We start from the raw sequence: 21,939 nt of genomic DNA, 5'->3' as shown, positions 1-21,939 counted from the left end.
AAGACAGCCATCCTGATAACTAGTTCGAAGTATTGCATTTTTATTCAATCAATTCCAGAATTAGATTTCATAACTATTGTCGCAACGAATGACAATATGATAAGACCATATGGTTTGAGTCATTGCAGAAATTACCACTCTACTAGTCGTAGGTGGAATCATGCTGGTAACCCCTCCTTAGGAAAATGGATCTGCCCCTGCTAAACCTGTATGTAGTTGTAGGCAGCCAACTTGTTACTGACATCCACCATTCTACCCTTACATGTGCATATGCACATGCTGATTGGTGGCTGAAGGAACAGAGTAAACTGAGCAAGAAGATGAGAAAAACATTTAAACTGAGGTATGTAACAAGTTTGTATTTAATTTCAGCAAAGTATGCTTACTTTTGGACAGATTTATACATCGAAATATGCTCATTCAAGTTAAAGAGTGACTGCAATGGAAATGTGGAGGACAAGAACGTAACAGGACTTCACACGACAGAAGGAGAGTGCTAGTGTGTCTCCACAAGGTAATTACTACAATATTTCTGTAAACAATGTATTTTCCCAGTAACGTTTTTCTATGTGGTGTGATAATATCTATATCTAGGGCTTGAACTTCAACTACATCAAAGTATGTTACTGAATCTATTTCCTGTTACCAGAATCCTTGATATTCAGGAGGAAGAAACATTCCAGTTGTGTTCAAATATGTAGGAAAATGCCATTAATTTGCATACTCCTGTTTTAAGATGGATCTATTTCAATTTGAAATAAGACATGAAATGAAGCTTATATGGTTAACAATACTTGCAATCCAGGATTGTTGCCAAAATATAGAACAACTTTGTCATTTTTAAATATAAATTTAAAAAATATATATTGGATCAAGCTGTTTAGGTCATTGTGAACTGCAAGAATATCAACTATGAACTTTCCACATCATGTTACATATCTTTCAATAAGTATATTCATAATAGTAACTGCTCAATTCCAATTCTACCGTAGGCATGGTGAGAAACTATATATGGTTCATATTGCACCTTACATAGAGGGCAACTTTTTTGTTGTTGATAATTTTATAAAGTGAGTGCAAAATGGATTGGTTTTTTTCAGTAATCTCATTAGTTTTCATTTTTCTTAACCATATGCAAACTGCCAATAGCTATGTATATATCATACCTGTGTTATAAAGAGGATGCATGATGAGGAGATTATGCCCTTTAAGTGGACTGACCTGATGACTCATGAGTAATGATCCTGCTTATGAGCAGCGCAATGAATGATTCATTCTTAGTTTTGGAACCATTTCTTCTTCCGAGTTATGAATATATATTGAAACAGCAATGAATGGGACAGAGATTGTATTGCAGAGTTTCTCAGATGATTGTAGCACATGCTAACTAAAATGGTAAAAATGTGTGATCTAAACATGTGTGTATATATACGGGTCAGCAGAAAGGCTGTGTAGGGAGGGGTAATATTTAGAGATTTTACTAGTTTTTACTAGAGTATCATCCAACTGGAATGTAGTTTAGCACTGTTGTTTGTACACAGTGCTGATGGACCTGTTCCCGAATGTCATTTCCCAATCACACCAGAACTATTTACGAACTGAAAAACAATTTGACTACACTATTAAAACTTGCTGACGGTGAGTTTTAAAAGCTTTGTGACCCCTCAAGTGAAACATTCAAAATCCACAAAAGTAACACGTTTCAGTGCGAGGTCATGTGATTACGATTCACCAGCAAGGCCCTCTCTGGCCACTTCATTGTATCTGCTCATCACTAACATCCCCCTACTCCCTTCCAACTCCACTTCCTTCTGTATCTGCCTGTGGAAAGAACCTGCTCCCAAGTCACTTACAACTTTACTTTCACACGCCTTTGGCCCTTCATTTGCCGCAATATCTCTGCAGCTCTCGGTTTGCTCAACCACTGCCACCTCTCCACCTTTGATGATCTTATCCCCAGCAAAACCTTCAATATCTCCTATCTCAGCCGTTTTCCCTAGCATAGCTCCCATCTTCACTTCCTCAAGTCCAACGAGTGCAGACCTGAATGAATCTGGCGCACAACTGGCATAGCCATCCTTCACAGATTTGGCTGGGTCATGCCAAGCTCTAGCAAGCCTCGTTCTCTTCTGGCAAAACTGACCACTAATCTAGGATCATCCTGAAAAGAAAAGATAAACCCCGCTTCCTTTCTCCATTATCAACTGTCTGCTTAAACCTCTCTCCGTTGATTCCTCCACACTTACTTCTTAAACGGAGTGGGCCTTTGGCGTAGCGGTAGCATCCCCACCGCTGGGCCAGAAGGTGTAGGGTTTCGAACCCTGCTCCAGACAGTCCCGGAAAGTGGAGTCGGAGCTCCGGCTCTAAATTCTGGGTTGACATCCAGCGGGATACTTGCGTCCGTGGGTGTGGGTGGCACCCCCCCCCTCGTATGGGTTGTGGGAGCCCGTAAAACCCTCCTGCCATAGGACTAACCACCCTAATGGCTGGTACGAAGATGGTTACAGTCACGGAAGGCGCGTTAATCGCGGCCAGAAATCCTTCCACCACTTCATACAGTTCCCCAAAGGGAACAGTGTGAAGACACGTACGACGATGACTTCTTAAACCAATTATGAGGAACTTATGGACTTCTTCATCATCAAGATACCGTCCATCCATTCGTCTTCCTCTGCTGCTGCTCCACTTTCCCCTTGCCCAACAAGCCAAAGCAACCCACAGGACACCCTTACCCTCTACCCTCTACCCTCTACCCTCACTTGGTTCCACACTTCACTATCTGGGTGTAGCCAGAGCATCTGTTGCAATGGCTACTTTTCCCACTCCTGCATGGTCAATGCAGCAGTCCCCTATGATCCATCCTTGGCCCCAGCCTCCTAATCTAAATGCCCTCATCTACATGCATCTGTAGGCAGGGCTCGCCTTCCACATGCACGTTGGTATCACCCTGCTCTACTTCTTCACTAACTCTCTCGACCCCTGCACCTCAGCCCATCTACTGCTGAAACCCTCATTCGTGCTTTTGCCACATGCTGCCTTGACTATTCCAAAGCTCTCCGGACCAGCCTCACGTCCTCCACCATTCATAAACTTCAACTCATCCAAAGCTCTGCTGCGTGTTTCCTAACCTGCTTACCCATCAGCCCTGTCCTCCCTGACCTACATTGACTCTCGGCCTACCAATGCCTCAGATTTAAAATTCACACCCTCATGCTTAAATCCCTGCATCCTTTAAGACCACCCTTAAAACAGAGTTCATTGACCAAGCTTATGGTCACCCCTCCTAATATCCTCTTTTTTTGATAGTGACCTTTTTTTTATTACACCTCTGTGAAGAATGATTTTTGAGGAGATTATGATCTTGTATTTTTGAATATTGATGTATCCAATGTCATTTATTATTCCTATAATGTTTTAGATTAAAAGTCTTTCACTTCTGAAGTTTAAAATGAGGCAGAATGCAGCATTTTAATGGCAACTTCCATAATTTCCCAGGGAATTATACTCCCAGGCCTCACTTCCATAGCTTAATAACTTTATATTTCTCAGTGTGAAATGACATTCCCAGTTTCTGGAAACTGATCTCTATGGTATAACAATAACAGCTTGCATTTATATAGTGTCTTTAACATAGTATAACATCCCAAAGCTCTTCACAGGAGCATAATCAGACAAGAATAGACACGGAGCCAAAGAAGGAGCTATTCGGACAGGTGACGAAAAGCTTGGTCAAAGGCATAGGTTTTAAGTAGCATTTTAAAGCAGGAGAGAGAAGTGGAGAGGAAGAAAGATTTAGAGAGTCATTTCAGAGCTTAGGGTCTGGATGGTTGAAGGCACGGGCCCCCAAGGGTGGGGAGATGGGAGTGGGGATGCACAAAAGACCAGAGTTGGAAGAACGCAAAGTTCTTAAAGGGTTGTAGGTGGTAACAGAGATAGGATGGGGTGAGGCCATTGAGAGATTTGAATACTTCTTCCCATGTTGATGCAGTTCCCTTCACAGCTAGCCTTTTCATTCCCTGACTCAACCCGTTAATTATTCACAGCAAAAGCTTCCCCTTACCCAGTACCTTGTTCCCTGGTCAAATAATCTCCTATGTTGAAGAATTGCAAAAGTCTAAGGGGGAGAAATTCAGCATGTTAGCGCCCCCAGTTAGCACCTGGCAGGGGCGCTAACAGGGCGCTCAGGCAGTAGCACCATGGCAGGATGAATCCCATGCCACATGGCGAATTCGCTGGCCCCATAGTGCCACCATTAACAGTTTATGCCTCGGCACCTTTCACCATGCAGATCGTGACGTCAGTGAGTGTGCAATGCTCACTGGGCACCCGATCTGCAAACTTCAGTAGCGCCCCCCGCCTTACCGCCTCACACCGACAGCGCCAGGGAGTGGAGGTGTGAACCAGCCGGCTGGCGGTTGGCGGAGCGCTACTTAAAGGAATGCACCCCAGCTGTCAAGGAACTTCCGTTCCAAAGGTCGAAGATGAGTGTCAGAGAGCGCAGGATGTATCTGCAGCCAAATAAAGGCTGCTTAGTCCCCAGAGTGTTGCAGGCCATCAAAGGGCTTTGCATTTCACCCCACAGCATATCGCCATTCTGCACTCCCTGAATCATTGGCGGCTGGTGTGCAGACTCCAGTGACCCTCCCTTTTAATGGCTGCAAGGCGCCTTCGCCAATGCTCACTCCCGATTACACAGCACCTCATATTCGTTATTGCTTGGAGCCTAACGGTACTCACCTTTAACATTAGCACCTGATTTAGTGCTCCCCTGCATTCTTTGAGCACTGAGACTGAATTTAGCAGGCAGCGAGATTGATTAGTGCCTGGCACTAAACTTCCAACTTCTCAAAAGTTAGCACCCCATCCGGGGTGATACCGAATTTCTAGCCCTAATTATAACTATATTAAATTTGATTTGTTCTTTTGTTTGTTCTGTTATGCCCACCAAGAACTCAAGAAGATGATTCAAGCAAAATCTACCACCAGTAAATACTGCAGCTTTAGTGAATGGCAGCAAGGAATGGTGGTAGACAGATTAAATCTTATGATGTTATGATATGAATCACCTTGCTGTAGAAAGTCATTGCAGACTTCAGACACCACCCTCAGAAGGGTTAGAGAAAATGTTCCAAGTTCCAAAGTGTAAATATAGAGCCAGAAATCCTGGTGCCTAATTCTGCTTTGAACCATAAAACAAAAGTACAGTACTGTAAAAACTTGATATTAATATTCGTGATTAAGTGTCTAAGAAGCAAGGCAAGTAAGCATGCTAATCTTTCAGTAAATGACAGCAATAAACTTCCTTTAACAGTTAATTGGAAATATAATTATACAATGTATACTTTTGTACAGCTTACAAGAAAAGTAGTTTTATTCCTAAGGTGCTTAATAACAATGAATCTAATGTTAACTTGTACTACTTGGCATTGACCAGTTGAGGAGGAAACCTGAGTGCGGTACTTGTGGGTCTGGTGTATTAAGTAAAGAGGGAGGTCGGAAGCCTGGGCCTCAACTCAACATGAATGCCAGATGATTTCTCCCCCCATGGTTAGCCCTAGTGCGCTGAAGGACTTTCAAAGAGAGGAAGCTGCTAAGTGAATACTTGAGATCTTTGATGGTTTCATTTTATGTTGTTCAAGATCATAGGTTAATATCTTTAAGGCTGTGATCGGGAAATGTTGCCTCTTGATGGCAGTATACCTGCTCTGAACATATTTATCTTTGAGGTTTAAAACATTAAATTTCACATTAGACTGAAAGAAGAATTAACAGCCTTTTGGGGAGTTTTCAGGGAACCTTTGTTCCTGGAAAAATACTGCTCTGAAATTCCCCCTTTTACAAACATTGGCATATAGGCTGGAAAGTTGGCAATGTGACGTGTGTTACATCTGCCCTTATCACAAACTTCCAGTTCTTTATGGGATGATGTTAACATTTTTAAATGCATATATAAAAATTTATTTATTTTTCTTTCAACGTGGTCGATGTTAGCAAAAGTTTGATTCAGATTGTATGTTTGGAAAAGATTTAAAAATATTTATTCAGCTGTTTTTATGATTTCTGAACAACAAAGTGCCCACAATCATTAACCTTTTTGCTAGGGTTTTTTTCTCTTGTATTTCAATATCTATACTTCACCAGGTCAATTGTTTTCTGTCTCCATGTTTATTATCTTTAGTGCAAGTGTACTGGGGGAATGATTGTGATGATTGTTCTTTTAACCAGTCACATTGTAGGAGTAGGGCATTGGGGAGTAACTTTATGATTGTGTTCTGGTTGGTGTATTTTTTGCTGATATTTATTGGTGAATGAGACTCAGGTGATGTGTTGTTTATGTTGAGATAGAATGAGGCTAACTTTGTTTTTCAGGTGCGTGATTTGGATATTTAGATCACATTGCACCTTTAAGCTCAAATATGCTGAAACTCTTTGTAGCCAGCTACTTAGTACAATAGGCAGAAATGCCTGAGCTGGTCTCCAGCTTACCCTTTTATTCACCGATTTGTGTGCGATGTAACGGAGAACTAAAATATGAGAAAGTTAAGATATACAATAACAACAACATATTTCTATAGCGCCTTTAATGTAGTAAAAGTCCCAAGGTGCTGCACAGGAGTATTATAAGACAAAAAAAATTTGACGCCAATCCCCATAAGGATAAATTAGGGCAGGTGACCAGAAGCTTGGTCAAAGACGTAGGTTTTAAGGAGCATCTTAAAGGAGGAAAGAGAGGTAGAGAGGTGGAGAGGTTTAGGCAGGGAATTCCAGAGCTTACAGCCTAGGCAACAGAAGGCACAGCCACCAATGGTTGAGTGATTATAATCAGGGATGCTCAAGAGGGCAGAATTAGAGGAGTGCAGATATCTCAGGGGGTTGTGGGGCTGAAGGAGAATACAGAGATAGGGAGGGGTGAGACCATGGAGGGATTTGAAAACAAGGATGAGAATTTTGAAATCAAGGCATTGCTTAACCGGGAGCCAATGTAGGTCAGCGAGTACAGGGGTGATACGTAAATGGGACTTGGTGCGAGTTAGGACACGGGCAGCCGCGTTTAGGATGACTTCAAGTTTACATAGGGTAGAATGTGGGAGGCCAGCAGTGGAATAGTCAAGTCTAGAGGTAACAAACTCCTTTTTTGAGGCGAGGGGTGATGATGGCAGGTTTGAGGGAGAGGGGACAGTACCTGAGGAGAGAGAACCGTTAACAATGTCAGCTAATATGCGAGCCAGAAAAGGAAGTTAGGTGGTCAGCAGTTTGGTGGGAATAGGTTTGAGGGAGCAGGAAGTGGGTCTCATGGACAAAATGAGCATGGAGGGGAGATCGGAGAAAACTAGAGAAAGATATGAGTTCAGGCCTAGGGCAGGGGGCAAAGTTTGGCCCGCTGGGCTAGAGGAAGGAAGGGAAGTGGCAGAGGCAGCTAAACGGATGGTCTCAATCATAGAGACAAAGAAGTCCATGAGCTCCTCACACTTGTTGTCGAAGGTGAGGGTGGAGGAGACAAGGGAAAGTGGTTTAAGAAGATGGTTAGCACTGGAGAATAGGAGCCGGGGTTTATTTTTGCATTCCAGAATGATTCCGGAATAGTGAGCCATTTTGGTAGATGAGAGCAGGGCCCGATAATGCTTTATGTGGTCCAGCCAGATCTAGCGGTGAATGGCTAAACCAGTTGTCCACCATATCCATTCAAGTGTGCTTCCCTTGGACCTAAGGGAGCGAAGGTGAGAGCCGTACCGGGGGAACAGCCAGGGTGAGAGAGAGTCATTGCTGTAATAGGGACTAGGGCCTCATATAATCATATTAAATAATGTATGGACTCTTGTCTTTGATGTGACAGAAAGCCACAATGACCTTGGTGCCATGGTAGTGCTCTTGCTTCCGAGTAGGAAGGTTGTGGGTTCAGGTCCCACTCCAGAGACTTGAGCACATAATCTAGGCTGACACTCCAGCGCAGTACTGAGGAGGTGCTGCATTGTCAGAGGGGCTGTATTTGGATGAGATATTAAACTGAGGCCTCACCTGCTCTCTCAGCTGGATGTAAAAGATCCCATGGCATTATTCTAAGAAGAGCAGGGGAATCCTGGCCAATAATTATCCCTCAAGTGACATCATTAAAACACTATGTGGTGATTCCCCTCACTGCTGTTCCGTGATTCATCTCATTGCTGTTTGTTGTTTGTGGCAACTTGCTGTGTGCAAATTGGTTGCTGTGTTTCCCTACATTACAACACTGACTACACTTCAAAAGTACTTCATTGGCTGTGAAGTGCTTTGGGATATCCTATGGTCATAAAAAGCCCTATATAAATGCAAGTTCTTTCTTTCTTCAAAATTAAATAAAATTAAATTTAACACAAAAGGTTATCCATTTATCCATTTCGTTAGTCCCAGTAATTAGTTTTCTAATTAAGAAAGGGAAAAGCTGACTCTATGCAAGGCTTCCTACTGAAAAGACACATATTGGGTAAGAACAAAAGCAAAAGAGGATGTCCCTCTGAGCATAAGAACATAAGATATAGGAGCAGGAGTAGGCCATTTGGCCCCTCGAGCTGGCTCCGTCATTCAATAAGATCATGATCTTCTACCCCAACTCCACTTTCTTGCACTCTCCCCATATCCCTTGATTCCCTTAATATCCAAAAACCTATCGACCTCTGTCTTAACTATACTCAATGACTGAGCCTCCACAGCCCTCTGGTGTAGAGAATTCCAAAGATTCACCACCTTCTGCGTGAAGAAATTTCTCCTTATCTTTGTCCTAAATGGCCGACCCCTTATTCTGAGACTGTGACTCCTGGTTCTAGATTCACCAGCCGGGGGATACATCCTCCCTGCATCTACCCTGTCAAGCCCTGTAAGAATTTTGTATGCTTCAATGAGATCACCTCTCATTCTTCTAAGCGCTAGAGAATATAGGCCTGGTCTACTCAATCTGCCCACTCTGCTCCCATGACAATCTGCTCACATTCACTGTTAATGCTCACTGTTACAACTGTGGGCATTTCATAGAACAATTTCCTCTTTAAAGATCATGACATTAGTGCTTATAAGCAGACTTGGAGGATAAAATTCAATTTGCTAGATGCAGAAAATAGACAGTAGTGGATCAGCCGCTTGTTAAATAACCCACTCAATTTTCCTTTCAATTAAAGTCAATAGAAAAGAGAACTGGGCAGAGTCCAATTTTATTCCCTTAGTTCCCTAAGATCTAAAAGCAGTACTTTTTTCAGGCATCTCCCCGTGCAGACCCCACGATTTAACAACTACCCTGCGTGTAGCAATCTGGTTATTGGATTAAACCGCGTTTTGTGTTATGATGCACACTCTCTTCAAATAGGCAGGCATTACACCAGAACCAGAACTTTTACAGGTTAAAGCAACTAACACATCAATTTACAATTCAATGGGAAAGAAGTGCAAAGGAAATACTGTAAAATCAAAATATTTTTAATGTAATTATAACAGGCAGGAAATTCCTCGGAAATGCTCCCACTCCGCCTGGTAAACAAGATTTCCACCACGCTTCTGGCCAAATAACACCAGAGGAGCTGGAACCACTCTGAGGAATTTAACAACCAATGAGAAGACTTGTAATGGATTAATTACCCTTTTTGAGAACTGTCTACAGGTGAATATTAAATTTTGCCTATCTTCAACTTCTCATCTGCTTTAGTCCTCAAAATGGGTTAAAGATATGGGTGTAGGAAGTGTGTGGTCATAATTCTCCAGGCATCATGAATGTGGGGCAGGCCTTGATGGACCAGATGATCTTTTCCTGCCCGTCATTTTCGCTTGTCCACAAAAGTGAGAAGCAACAATTCAAATATATACTTATGCAAGTGAGCTGATCTTCAGGGAAATGCATTTGTGTCTGCGAGAAATCATTCAATCCACAGGCTTCCAAATATTCACAAAGTAAAAAACGATTAGCACATTCAGAATACGGGAAAAAGAATTGGCAGCCAGCATCAATCCAATACAGCAGATCCTGTCTGAATTTTAGCTTAATCTGATGGGTGAAATAAACCTACTTGTAATAGCTGTACTCACATTTTAATAATGACCATTTAGGTGAGATTCTGGAGTGTGCCCATCACCCATGGGACTGTACTCCAGCAAAGAGTCAATGGCCCGGTTTTTGCAATCAGCGGCGAATGAACAGCGCTTTCCGTTCATTACACTTGCACTTGCCACAGACTTTCTATTGTCTTATTTTTTAAAAATCTCCATCAATAAATAAAATCTGAAGGAATGAGACGCCACACATGTAAAAAGAGAGATTGTATGGCAGTAATTAAGACTTACCACGCTGTTAAAAACTTACTTACACTGGAATGGACTAACTTTCTCTGGCGAGGAAGAGTGTGTAGCTATCACGTAAGTACCGTAACTTCACGGCGTTCAATGTATTTCAATGCCGAGTCTCTCGGCGAGAGAGCAGGGCAACTTGGACAGCAACTGCCGGATTTCTGCGTTTAACTGCTCATGTGTGGTCACTGGAAGTTGCTGTCTGATTTATTCCTTAATAATGGTGAGTGGTGATAGCCTCACTGTTATTTTAAACCACCAATGCCTTCAGAAGAGGACGGGAGATATTAGTGAGGAAAGAGAAAATAATAAATCTGCAGAGCAACTCATTAAAAATATAAATCTGCATTCTGGGGTACTTGAGGAAGTGGCCCTAGAAATAGTCAATGCATTGCTGGTCATCTTCCAAAATTCTATAGACTCTGGAACAGTTCCCATGGATTGGAAGATAGCTAATGTAACCCCACTATTTAAGAAGGGTGGTAGAGAGAAAACGGGGAATTATAGACTGGTAAGCCTGACATCGGTAGTGGGGAAAATGCTAGAGTCCATTTTAAAAAATGTAATAACAGCGCACTTGGAAAACAGTGACAGGATCGGACAAAGTCAACATGGATTTACAAAAGGTAAATCATGCATGACTAATCTACTGGAATTTTTTGAGGATGTAACTGGTAGAATAGATAAGGGAGAACCAGTGGATGTGGTGTATTTGGACTTTCAGAAGGCTTTCGATAAGGTCCTGCATAAGAGATTAGCGTGTAAAGTTAAAGCACATGGGATTGGGGGTAAGGTATTGTGTTGGATAGAGAACTGGTTGGCAGACAGGAAGCAAAGAGTTGGAATAAACGGGTCATTTTCCGAGTGGCAGGCAGTGACTAGTGGGGCACGCAGGGATCGGTGCTAGGACCCCAGCTATTCACAGTATATAAAAATGATCTAGATGAGGGAACTAGATGTAATATCTCCAAGTTTGCAGATGACACAAAGCTGGGTGGTCGTGTGTGCTGTGAGGAGAATGCAGAGAAACTCCAGTATGATTTGGACAGGTTGGGTGATTGGGCAGATGCATGGCAAATGCAGTATAATGTGGATAAATGCAAGGTTATCCACTTCAGTGGCAAACACAGGAAGACAGATTATTATCTGAATAGCAATAGATTGGGAAAAGGGGAAGTGCAATGAGACCTGGGTGTCCTTGTGCACCAGTCGCTGAAGGTAAGCATGCAGGTGCAGCAGACGGTTAAGAAGGCAAATGGTATGTTGGCCTTCATAGCGAGAGGATTTGAGTACAGGAGCAAGGATGTCTTGTTGCAGTTGTACAGGGCCTTGGTGAGACCACACCTTGAGTATTGTGTGCAGTTATGGTCGCCTTATCTGAGGAAGGATGTTCTTGCCATGGAGGGAGTGCAGCGAAGATTCACCAGACTGATACCTGAGATGGCAGGAATGACATATGAGGAGAGATTGGGTCGATTAGGCTTATATTCGCTAGAGTTTAGAAGAATGAGAGGGGCTCTCATTGAAACTTATAAAATTCTAACAGGACTAGATGCAGGAAGGATGTTCCCGATGGCGGGGGAGTCCAGAACCAGGGGTCACAGTCTAAGGATAAGGGGTAAGCCATTTAGGACTGAGATTAGGAGGAATTTCTTCACCCAGAGAGTGGTGAACCTGTGTAATTCTCTGCCACACAGGGCAGTTGAGGCCAATTCATTAACTATATTCAAGAAGGAGTTGGATATATTTCTTGAGGCTAAAGGAATCAAGGGATATGGGGAGAGAGCAGGGACAGGATACTGAATTTGGATGATCAGCCATGATCTCATTAAATGGCGGAGCGGGCTCGAGGGGCCGAATGGCCTACTCCTGCTCCTATCTTCTATGTTTCTATGTTTCTACAACAGCTATTTGGAAAATTAACATATGTGTGGGTACTTATGAATTTTGGTTAAAATCTAAAGAATATCTCTACTCAGTGAAATCTAGTTCTAGTCTGAATATCCCCTTAGCGCCCCCCCCCCCCCCCATTTACCGCTAATGGCTCGTAACTGTCTCCAGCTCAGGGTACATTTTGGTCACATAGATCACTATTGCCACAAATCTTATCCCCTTCATTGTTATGAAGTGCTAGACAAGAATATTTGGATTTTCCAGGGCCCTGTCAGAAACATGGTGGGACTTCCACCCACCCACACAACCCCACCAGCAACCAGCAGTATTTTATTGGGGAGGAGGGGCCTTATTTAATATGGAATGGATCACCTATAGTATTGTGATTGGTCTTCAGACATTCACATTAATTGCTATTATTGCTCAGTCACTTCTGAATCACAAATGAGAGTGCACCCTCCTAAAATAATTGATCTTTGTATCCCTCAGAGATGATGGCCATTTAGAGAAAGAAGGATCTGAGGAGCAGCCTCGTAGCTCCAGTGCATGCATTCCTACACCTGATTTACCAATGCTGTAATGGCACCATACTTATTCAGGACCCAGCCCAGATATACCCACTCGGGAGGCTGTAACTAGTGAGACAGCGGGTATGTCACAGGGTGAAACATAGAGTACCAGTGAGCAGGAGGAGTTGGATGGATAATGAGGAACCAGCAGTCTCTCCCTAGAGGGGGGAGGTGGGTGAGGGGGAAACAGCTTTCCTCGGCTGACGGGCTCAGGGGCTCAGTCATCAAGAGAACTATCAACTGGGAGCACTGATCTCACATGCAGACTGTGGAGACAGTCTCCTCTCACATGTTAGAAATAGTGGATAAGTTGGAGATGCCCACAGAACACAGAATACCCTGGAGAATGTGGCAGTCCTGGAGATTTCTATGATAACAAGGTGTCAGGATGAGGTTCTAATGGCGATCGCTACCTCTGGAGTGGCAGTTCTGACTGCTTCCATAGATTCCTTGTGTGACACCCTCAAGTGTAGCATAGGTCAGGGCTTTCACAACTTAAATGTGACTTTTCGGTCTGTTCTCTTGTAAATCATGAGCCCAACTAAGCCTGTGCCCAGAAACAGTGGGCTGTAAGAAGTGGTCACAGAAGTGCTATTTTTGATGATAGTGACAATGCAGCGATATCATTCTAGCTCCCTCAATGCAGCACAGGAGAACAATCCTCGCTTCTCCAGTCTATCCATGGAACTGTAATCCCTCATCCCTGGAACCATTCTAGTAAATCTCTTCTGCACTCTCTTCAAAACCTACACGTCCTTCTTAAAGTGTAATTCCCAGAATTGGACACAATACTCCAGCTGGGGCCGAACTAGTGTTTTATATCGGTTTAGCATAACTTCCTGGCTTTTGTGCTCTGTGCCTCTATTTATAAAGCCCAGGATGCCATATGCTTTATTAACTGCTTTGTTAACCTGTCCTGCCACCTTCAAAGATTTGTGCACAAGCACCCTTGGTCTGTCTCTTCTTGCACCCATTTAATATTATACCATTTAGCTTGTGTTGTCTCTCCTCATTCTTCCTACCAAAATGTATCACCTCACACTTTTCTGCACTGAATTTCATCTGCCACGTGTCCACCCATTCCACCAGCCTGTCTATGTCTTCTTAAAGTCTATTACTATCTTCCTCACTGTTTACTACACTTCCAAGTTTTGTGTCATCTGCAAATTTCGAAATTGTGCCATGTATCCCAAGTCCAAGTCATTAATGTATATCAAAAACAGCAGTGGTCCTAGTACGGAACCCTGGGGAATACTACTGTATACCTCCCGCCAGTCCGTAAAACAGCCATTCACCACAACTCTCTGTTTTCTATCCCTTAGCCAATTTTGTATCCATGCTGCTACTGCTCCTTTTATCCCATGGGCTTCAAGTTTGCTAACAATGTGGTATTTTATCAAACGCCTTTTGAAAGTCCATAAACACAACATCAACTGCACTGCCCTCATCCATCCTCTCTGTTACCTCATCAGAAAACTCAATCAAGTTAGTCAAGCACGATTTGCTCTTAACAAATCCATGCTGGCTCTCCATTATTAATCCCTGATTGTCCAAGTGGCTGTTAATTTTCTTCTGGAATATTGGGCTAAAAATTGAGTAGCGCCCCAATTGAGGCGCTAAAGCGCCCCGGAAAAATTAGCGCCCCCGCACCAGAAATTGAGTGGTTGCGCCCCAAGAGGGAAGCGGGGCGCTACTGGAAGCGCCCCGCATCCCTCTTGGGGCGCTGCGAGTGAATATCGTGGTGCTACGTGCTGCGGCACGTCGCGTCGCGGTATTGCAGGCCTTCCTCCCCTTCTTAAAGGGGAGGGGCATTGTGCAGCGCGATCTGGGGCCCAGCTGGGCCCCCGGGGATCGGGAGTGCCGGCAAAAGAGCCCGGCACCCAAGAGAAGTGCTGGGCTCTTGGAGCGCAGCCGGCACTCCGCGTGGGGGGGGGGTTCAGGGGGCCGGGGACGGGAGCGCAGGCAGGTGCTGGCAGGTGGCCAGCAACAAAAATGGCCGTCCCGCACCTCGCCTTTAAATTGCGCCTCCCTGGCCACAGGTACGCCACCCTGACCCTGTCAGACATAGCATCCGGTGGTAAATCAGGGGGCGCTCCCAATGATCACGGCCGGGGCATGAGCGGGGCACTGCGCACACCAATGATGTCATCGCCAGCGACGCAGCGCTACCGGTTAGCGCCACCACTAACCTCCCGCTGAATTTTGCGGGAGGCATGGGCAGTGCCGCGTCCGGGCGCTAGTTGGTTTGCGCCCCACTTAGCGCCCTCTTAAGGCGCTAACAGGTGGCGCAACCAACTGAATTTTCCCCCCATTGTTTCTAAAAGCTTCCCCACCACCAACGTTAAACTGACTGGCCTGTAATTGCCAGGTTTATCCTTCTTCCATTTTTTGAACAAAGGTGTAACATTTGCAATCCTCCAGTCCTTTGGTACCACCCCTGTATCTAAAGAGGATTGGAAGGTTTTGGTCAGGACCTCTGCAATTTCTACCCTTACTTCCCTCAGCAACCTAGGATGCATCCCATCAGGACCGGGTGACTTATCCACTTCAAGTACTGCCAGCCTTTCTAGTACCTCTTGTTTATCTATTTTTATCTCATCCAGTATCCCAGCAACCTCCTTGTTTACCATAGCTTTGGCAAAGTCCTCTTCCTTGGTAAACACCGATGTAAAGTACTCATTCAGCACATCAGCCATGCCTTCTGCCTCCACCAATAGATCTCAATTAGTACATGTGAACATTTTTGGCAGGTGTGTTTGTGGATGTATTGGTGTGTTTGTGGATTATTTTGTATTTTAGTGAGAAAGGTTTGTAAGGCCGCGATTTTGTCGGCGCTCAGGGAAAGGGTTTGGAGGTGGGTCAGGTGGAAAAATAGCAAAAAATGACGGCAGGTCCCGCCATCAACCCACTTCCACGCAACTTTGCCAAAGGCTGGCTCCCAGGCTCCCATTCGGTCCCAACACCAAGTGGCAGAATAGGCACTTAAGGCAGTTAACTGCTTGTTAACTGCCTTGATAATGCCATTTTGACAGCCGTTTAACAATTTACCACTTTTTCAGCGTGTTCCACGCCGTTCCCAAACCACGCCAGCTAATTATGTCGGGTTCACAAGTGGCTGCCTTCTTGACAGCTGCAGCTCCAGCATAAAAACAGAGCTCACGACAAGGATCAGTTACAAATGACAGAACTTTGTTTTTTCAGGCCTTGGAAAACTTTTTGCAGGTCTACTGATCTTGGTAGTGGTGAAGCTGAGATCCATCTCCACTGTGACTTCCTGGGAAAACCCTCTCCCCAGATTGACTGAGCACTTCCTCAACTGAAATATCTACCAGCAGCATGGGAACCATTTATTTCCTTTCATCCTGGTCCTCAGATTCGGAGGAAGAGCAGCCGCAGCAGCAGCAGAACCAGGAACAACAGCAGCACCAACAGCAGGAGCGCCAACCTCCTCCTCACCCACCTGATACTGCACAGGGCAGAGGACGTCAGCGCAGGGCTGCATGTCGCCGTAGGAGATACCCCCAATACATGGTTTACAGGCCGAGGATGAGCTTCCTCAACATGGCTGAGCAGCGGTGCCAAAGGACTCTGAGACTTTCGCGAGAGGTAGTCGGTGACATCTGCGTAATACTGCACCAACACCTGGAGCCCAGAGGAGCGGGTGGCTGTCAAAGTCACCACCGCCCTCAATCTTTTTGCTTCAGTCTCCTTCCAGGTGTCATCAGCAGACATCAGCGGCATCTCCCAGTCGGCCGCACACACTTGCATCATGCAGGTAACCGATGTCCTCTTCGCCAAGGTGCACAATTACATCCACTTCTCAATGGATCAAGTAAGTGTAACAGTGCATGCGGTTGGCTTTGCAAATATGGCAGGCTTGCCAAGGGTGCAGGGCGTCGTAGACTGCACACGTGACCCTTAGGGCACCCCATCACAACCCAGCTGTTTTTGTCAACCACAAGGGCTTCCACTCCCTCAACGTGCAACTGGTGTGTAACCACAGGAAGGACATTTTGCATGTTTGCGCGAAATACCCTGGCAGTTGCCATGACTCGTTCATCCTGCAGCAGTCTAGTGTGCCTCCGCTGTTCAATCCGCCAAACCAACTATCCGGGTGGCTACTTGTAGACAAAGGCTATCCCCTGAAGACGTGGCTGATGACGCCGTTGAGGAGGCCATCAAACGAAGCTGAGGAGAGCTACAATGCCAGCCACATTTCGACCAGATCCATCATGAGCACACCATCGGCTTGCTGAAGATGCGATTTAGATGCCTTGACAGATCAGGTGGAGCCCTACAGTATTCAGTAGCCAGGGTCTCCAGAATCGTGGTGGTCTGCTGTGCACTGCACAACAACGCACAGCATCATGACTTGCAGCTGCCTGAGGAACAAGTGGCTCAGCACATAGCCTCCTCAGATGAGGAGGAGGAGGACAAAGACCTTGTGGAGGCGCATGGGCCAGCTGCAGCAGCATGCGAGCACATTGCTGCCCGGGATGCAAAGGATGCCAGATTCGCTTAGGTAGACGAATCAAACACATGTGGCTGGCACCTTCTTATCACACCATAGACCACGGACAAGAACCTATGGGTTCCTATCACTCTGACCACCATCATTACAAATGCAAGTCGCCCTCAGTGTGGAACTTCCATTTCCGAGATCACATAGGCCAGAACTTCAACTGTTTGCCATCGCTTCTGTTTAATCCATTCACAAAAGGATGACAATGTCAAAAATTATACACAACAGAACAGAACAGAACACCTAAGTGACTACCCTTTTGACTAATTGTGCTTTATCTTCCTCTTACGCACGCGTCTACATGGTGCTTCCCCTGTGGCTTCAGCAGATGTGGAGGCACCTTGCTCACTTTCATGCTGCTCCTGCTTCAACACCTTTGGCGGGCGTCCTCTGGATTTGCAAGCCTGTGAGGGCTTGGCAACAGTCTGCTCATCCTACGTCTGTGCAGGGGCTGAGACACCCATTTCAGTTAGGTGAGAACTCTGGTGGGCTCTGACCGAGTGGCATGGGAGTGTGAGCGCTTGGAGAGGAGCCCCCACTTCCTTCTTGTCTGCCACCAACTTCCCTCTCATGGGTCAGCCCCACTTCAGTGCTAGCAAGTGGCTGGACAACACCTTGCTGCACATCAGGGGGGCCATGAGGACCCGTCTCTGCACTGGCAGTCCTACTCAAAAGGACTTCCATGAAGCTCTGGTTTCTCTGCTCAATAGCTGCCCATTGCTCCTCCAGAGATGTCAGTCTATTCTGAACATTCACCATGTTTTCCACACTCTGGTGACTTATTTCCTCCATGGCCATAGCCATCCTCTCCTCTACCATAGCCATCCTTTCCACAGAGGTAGCCATCCTTACCACGGAGGTTGCCGTCCTTTCCACGGAGGTTGCCGTCCTTTCCACAGAGGTTGCCGTCCTTTCCACGGAGGTTGCCGTCCTTTCCACGGAGGTTCCCATCCTTTCCACAGAGGTTGCCATCCTTTCCACAGAGGTTGCCGTCCTTTCCACGGAGGTTGCCATCCTTTCCACAGAGGTTGCCATTCTTATCACGGAGGTTGCCGTCCTTTCCACGGAGGTTGTCGTCTGTTCCACGGAGGTTGCTGTCCTTTCCAAGGAGGTTGCTGTCCTTTCCACGGAGGTTGCTGTCCTTTCCACGGAGGTTCCCGTCCTTTCCACGGAGGTTCCCGTCCTTTCCACGGAGGTTGCCGTCCTTTCCACGGAGGTTGCCGTCCTTTCCATGGTGGTGCGTTCATGTGCCATTGCCTCCACAAAGGCACTGCGTCATGTTAGACATGGACTCCTCCATCCTCTCCACACTTGTAGTTACCCTGGAGACAAAACCTGCCAGAGACTCATGCACCTGTTTCTGGAGTTCCAGCGCCACTCTCTTTCTGGTTGAATCCGAAGGCACAGGATCCACATGCAGCTGAACAGAGCTAGGAGAGTCCTGCGACCTTGGACGAGGACTCTCCACTGCTGTCCCTGTCTCCACCATCTGCTGATGCTCACTTGTGAGCTGTGATACACGAGGTGACAACACTGCACTATCTCGCGTGGTACCCACCGAGGTGTGAGTGTCTGCGCTTATGTCTGATGACACTGCGCCCTCAGAGGCTGGAGACTCCTGACTAGTCATCTTCCTCTTGCTCCTGGACAGTGCGGGGTGGGAGGTTTCTTGATGGATCTGTGGGAGAGTAAAGAGATGAGTTAAATATGCATTATGAAGAATGGGTACACATACCATTATGCACATGATGACCATTCAGTGGCTGGTGTCATCAGTCCCCATATGAGTGACTGATGTATGCCATGTAGCTGTATGATATATTATTCTGTCACCAGGTTGCTGAGATGTCCCCCTCTCTCTGTCTCCCACCTCCAGCTGCTCGGCCACTCCCGATACTTCCAATGCAGCCTCCTCTGCTGTGGAAAAGTTTGCAAATGATGGAGGGCCGCTTCTCCCCACTGCCTCTTATTTTGGGCTCTCTTTTCCTGCAAGGAGGCAAAGAAAAGGTTGAGTGAGTTTGATAGAATGAGTGTAAGGAATGGATGGGTTAGATCTTTAGAAGGTGACTATGATGGAGTAGGGTGCCAAAGCCATGTGGCCTCCTTGTGTGTTGTTAGTTGGTATGATTGCATTAGGATGAGGGTGAGTGTGAGCAATGGCTAGTGAGATGGGGATGTAATAATGTAGAGCGAGAGAGAGAGATGGGTGGACATAAGAACATAAGCAATAGGAGCAGGAGTAGGCCATTCAGCCCTTCGAGCCTGCTCCGCCATTCAATGAGATCATGGCTGATCTTCTGCCTCAATTCCATTCACCGGCCCTATCGCCATATCCCTTGATGCCCTTACTAGTCAGAAATCTATCGACTTCTGTTTGAATATACCCAATGACTGAGCCCCCACAGCCCTCTGGGGTAGAGAATTCCAAAGATTCATCACCTTCTGTGTGAAGAAATTTCTTCCCATCTCAGTCCTGAATGGCCTACCCTTTATCCTGAGGCTGTGGCCCCTGGTTCTAGACTCCCCAGCCAAGGGAAACATTCTCCCAGCATCCACCCTATCAAGCCCTGTAATAATTTTGTATGCTTCAATGAGATCCCCTCTCATTCTTCTGAATTCAAGAAAATACAGGCCTAGTTTACTCAATCTCTTCTCATACGACAGTCCCGCCATCCCAGGAATCAATCTCGTGAACCTCCGTTGCACTCCCTCTATGGCAAGTATATCCTTCCTTAGGTAAGGAGACCAAAATTGTACACAGTACTCCAGGTGTGGTCTCACCTGTGGACGTGCAAGGTATGTTGGTATGAGTAAGGATGTGCAGGATAGGGTTGGGAAGGCAGGGTGATGGGGATGTGATGAGAGGCACAGCAGGATGGCTTTGTACTCACGTTTCCTGATCTGATGAGATAATTGAAATGTTTGCAACACTGCACCCAGGTCCTCCTGAACACATCCCTGTTGGTGAACTCCTCTGCAATCTCCAACCAGGCTGTTTTCGTGTCCTGGGGAGGTATCTTCCGCCCATTGGAAGGGAAGAGAACTTCCCTGCATGCTCTGACTCCCTCCATAAGCATGTGGAGGGAGCTATCGGAGATCCTGGGTGCAGCCCTCTGCCTCTGTGCAGTCTCTGTCAGTGTTTGCAGCACTCCAGTGCTGTAGTGCATTGACAGCACTATGTTACATTGACATTCAAATCCAATGTGGCCATGGCCCCTTTAAAGATCCCGGCTGAAAATGCGTCATTGATGATGTCACCAGACCCGCACCATTTAATTGGGCTGGGTAAAGCGCAGGGTGGGTTAATAGGCCCCATTAAGGGAAAGTCGTTTTCATCAGCAGGTGGCATAGTGGTTAGCACTGTTGCCTCACAGCGCCAGGGACCCGGGTTCAAATCCGGCCTCGGGTGACTGTCTGTGTGGAGTTTGCACATTCTCCCCGTGTTTGCGTGGGTTTCCTCCGGGTGCTCCGGTTTCCTCCCACAGTCCAAAGATGTGCGGGTTAGGTTGATTGGCTATGATAAATTGACCCTTAGTGTTAGGGGGATTAAATACGTGGGGTTACGGGGATAGGGTGGGATATGTGTTGGTGTTGGGTTACAGGGATCGGGTGGGATATGTGTCGGTGCAGGCTCGATGGGCCGAAATGGCCTCTATCTGCACTGTGGGGTTTCTGTGATTTCTGATCAGGGTCAAGACCCGCCATGGCCACCGCCCGCACTGGACCCGCCCAGGTAGGCAAAATTCCGGCCTCCATTTTTGAGTCTTATATGGCCGCAGATCACCTAAAAAACGGGAGCAACATGGCCCAATTTAGTCTGCGGAGTGTCTCCTTTCTGCTGGATACAGTTGTTAATGATTTCCTGCCTAAGCGCGCATGCTGCTGACCATGGATTGTCCTGTGCCACATCCTCACTCTCCTGGGCACTCTCATTACCATCAGGGGATCAATGGCCTCCATCTTTTTCCTTTTCTTCTCCTGCGGATTGAAGGTCCAATCCCTTCCTTACTGCAAAATTATCCAGCATAAAGCACGCCACCTTTCATGCTTGATGGGCTTTCTGGGCTGTACTGTAGGGTTTCCCCCAACCTATCTAGGCAACGGAAATGGGACTTCAGAATTCTGACAGTCTGTTCAATAATGATTTGTGTGACAAACAAGGCTTCAGTGAACCTGTTGTTGGTACCTTACTTCGGATGACGGCATGATGTCATTAGCCATAGCTGAAGCGGGTAACCCTCATCTCCAAGCAACCATCCTGACAGATTGCTCTGGTTGAACAATGCAGGTATCGTTGATTGTTGAAGAATAAAAGAATCATGTCAGCTTCGGAGGTAGCAAGCATTCACATGCAAAATAATGTGGTTGGCATCACTTACAATCTGCATAGTCACAGAACAAAAACACTTCCTATTGATGAAAGTTAGGGTGCATTCTATCAGGGCCTTTAGTACAATGTAGGTAGCATCACTGATACTCTAGACTTGGGGCAATCCTGGCACGCGATAAAATTCAAATGCTTGCTGTCTTTGTTTTGGTGGGTCTATGGGAAGGATATGAAATCTGAGACCTGCCTGAACAGGGCACCTGTCACATGTCACTGCCGATTAAATAATGTGACTTGGGTCACTCGAGACTGCCTGGAAATAT

General features: G+C 46.0%; 1 protein-coding gene across 3 annotated transcripts in view; it reads left to right on the top strand.

Moving 5' to 3' along the window:
• The first annotated feature begins 258 nt into the window (after window positions 1-258).
• LOC147105258 (uncharacterized) overlaps window positions 259-21,939 on the top strand; it is a 159,091-nt gene continuing 137,410 nt past the window's right edge. Inside the window, exons 1-2 of one of the 3 annotated variants that reach the window (XM_086011433.1) lie at window positions 329-343; window positions 426-514. Coding sequence is in view for 1 of the 3 variants with exons in the window: in XM_086011431.1 (XP_085867557.1) it covers window positions 321-343 (23 nt within the window). In the remaining 2 variants the exon portion in view is untranslated. Of the gene's footprint in view, window positions 515-21,939 lie in introns of all 3 variants that reach the window. The other 2 variants (XM_086011431.1, XM_086011432.1) reach the window with 2 other exon arrangements.

This window comes from Somniosus microcephalus, chromosome 18, assembly GCF_052327205.1.
Source record: "Somniosus microcephalus isolate GS21.2 chromosome 18, FLI_Smic_1.0, whole genome shotgun sequence".
NCBI lineage: Eukaryota > Metazoa > Chordata > Chondrichthyes > Squaliformes > Somniosidae > Somniosus > Somniosus microcephalus.
This window is presented reverse-complemented; position numbering and strand designations above follow the sequence as displayed.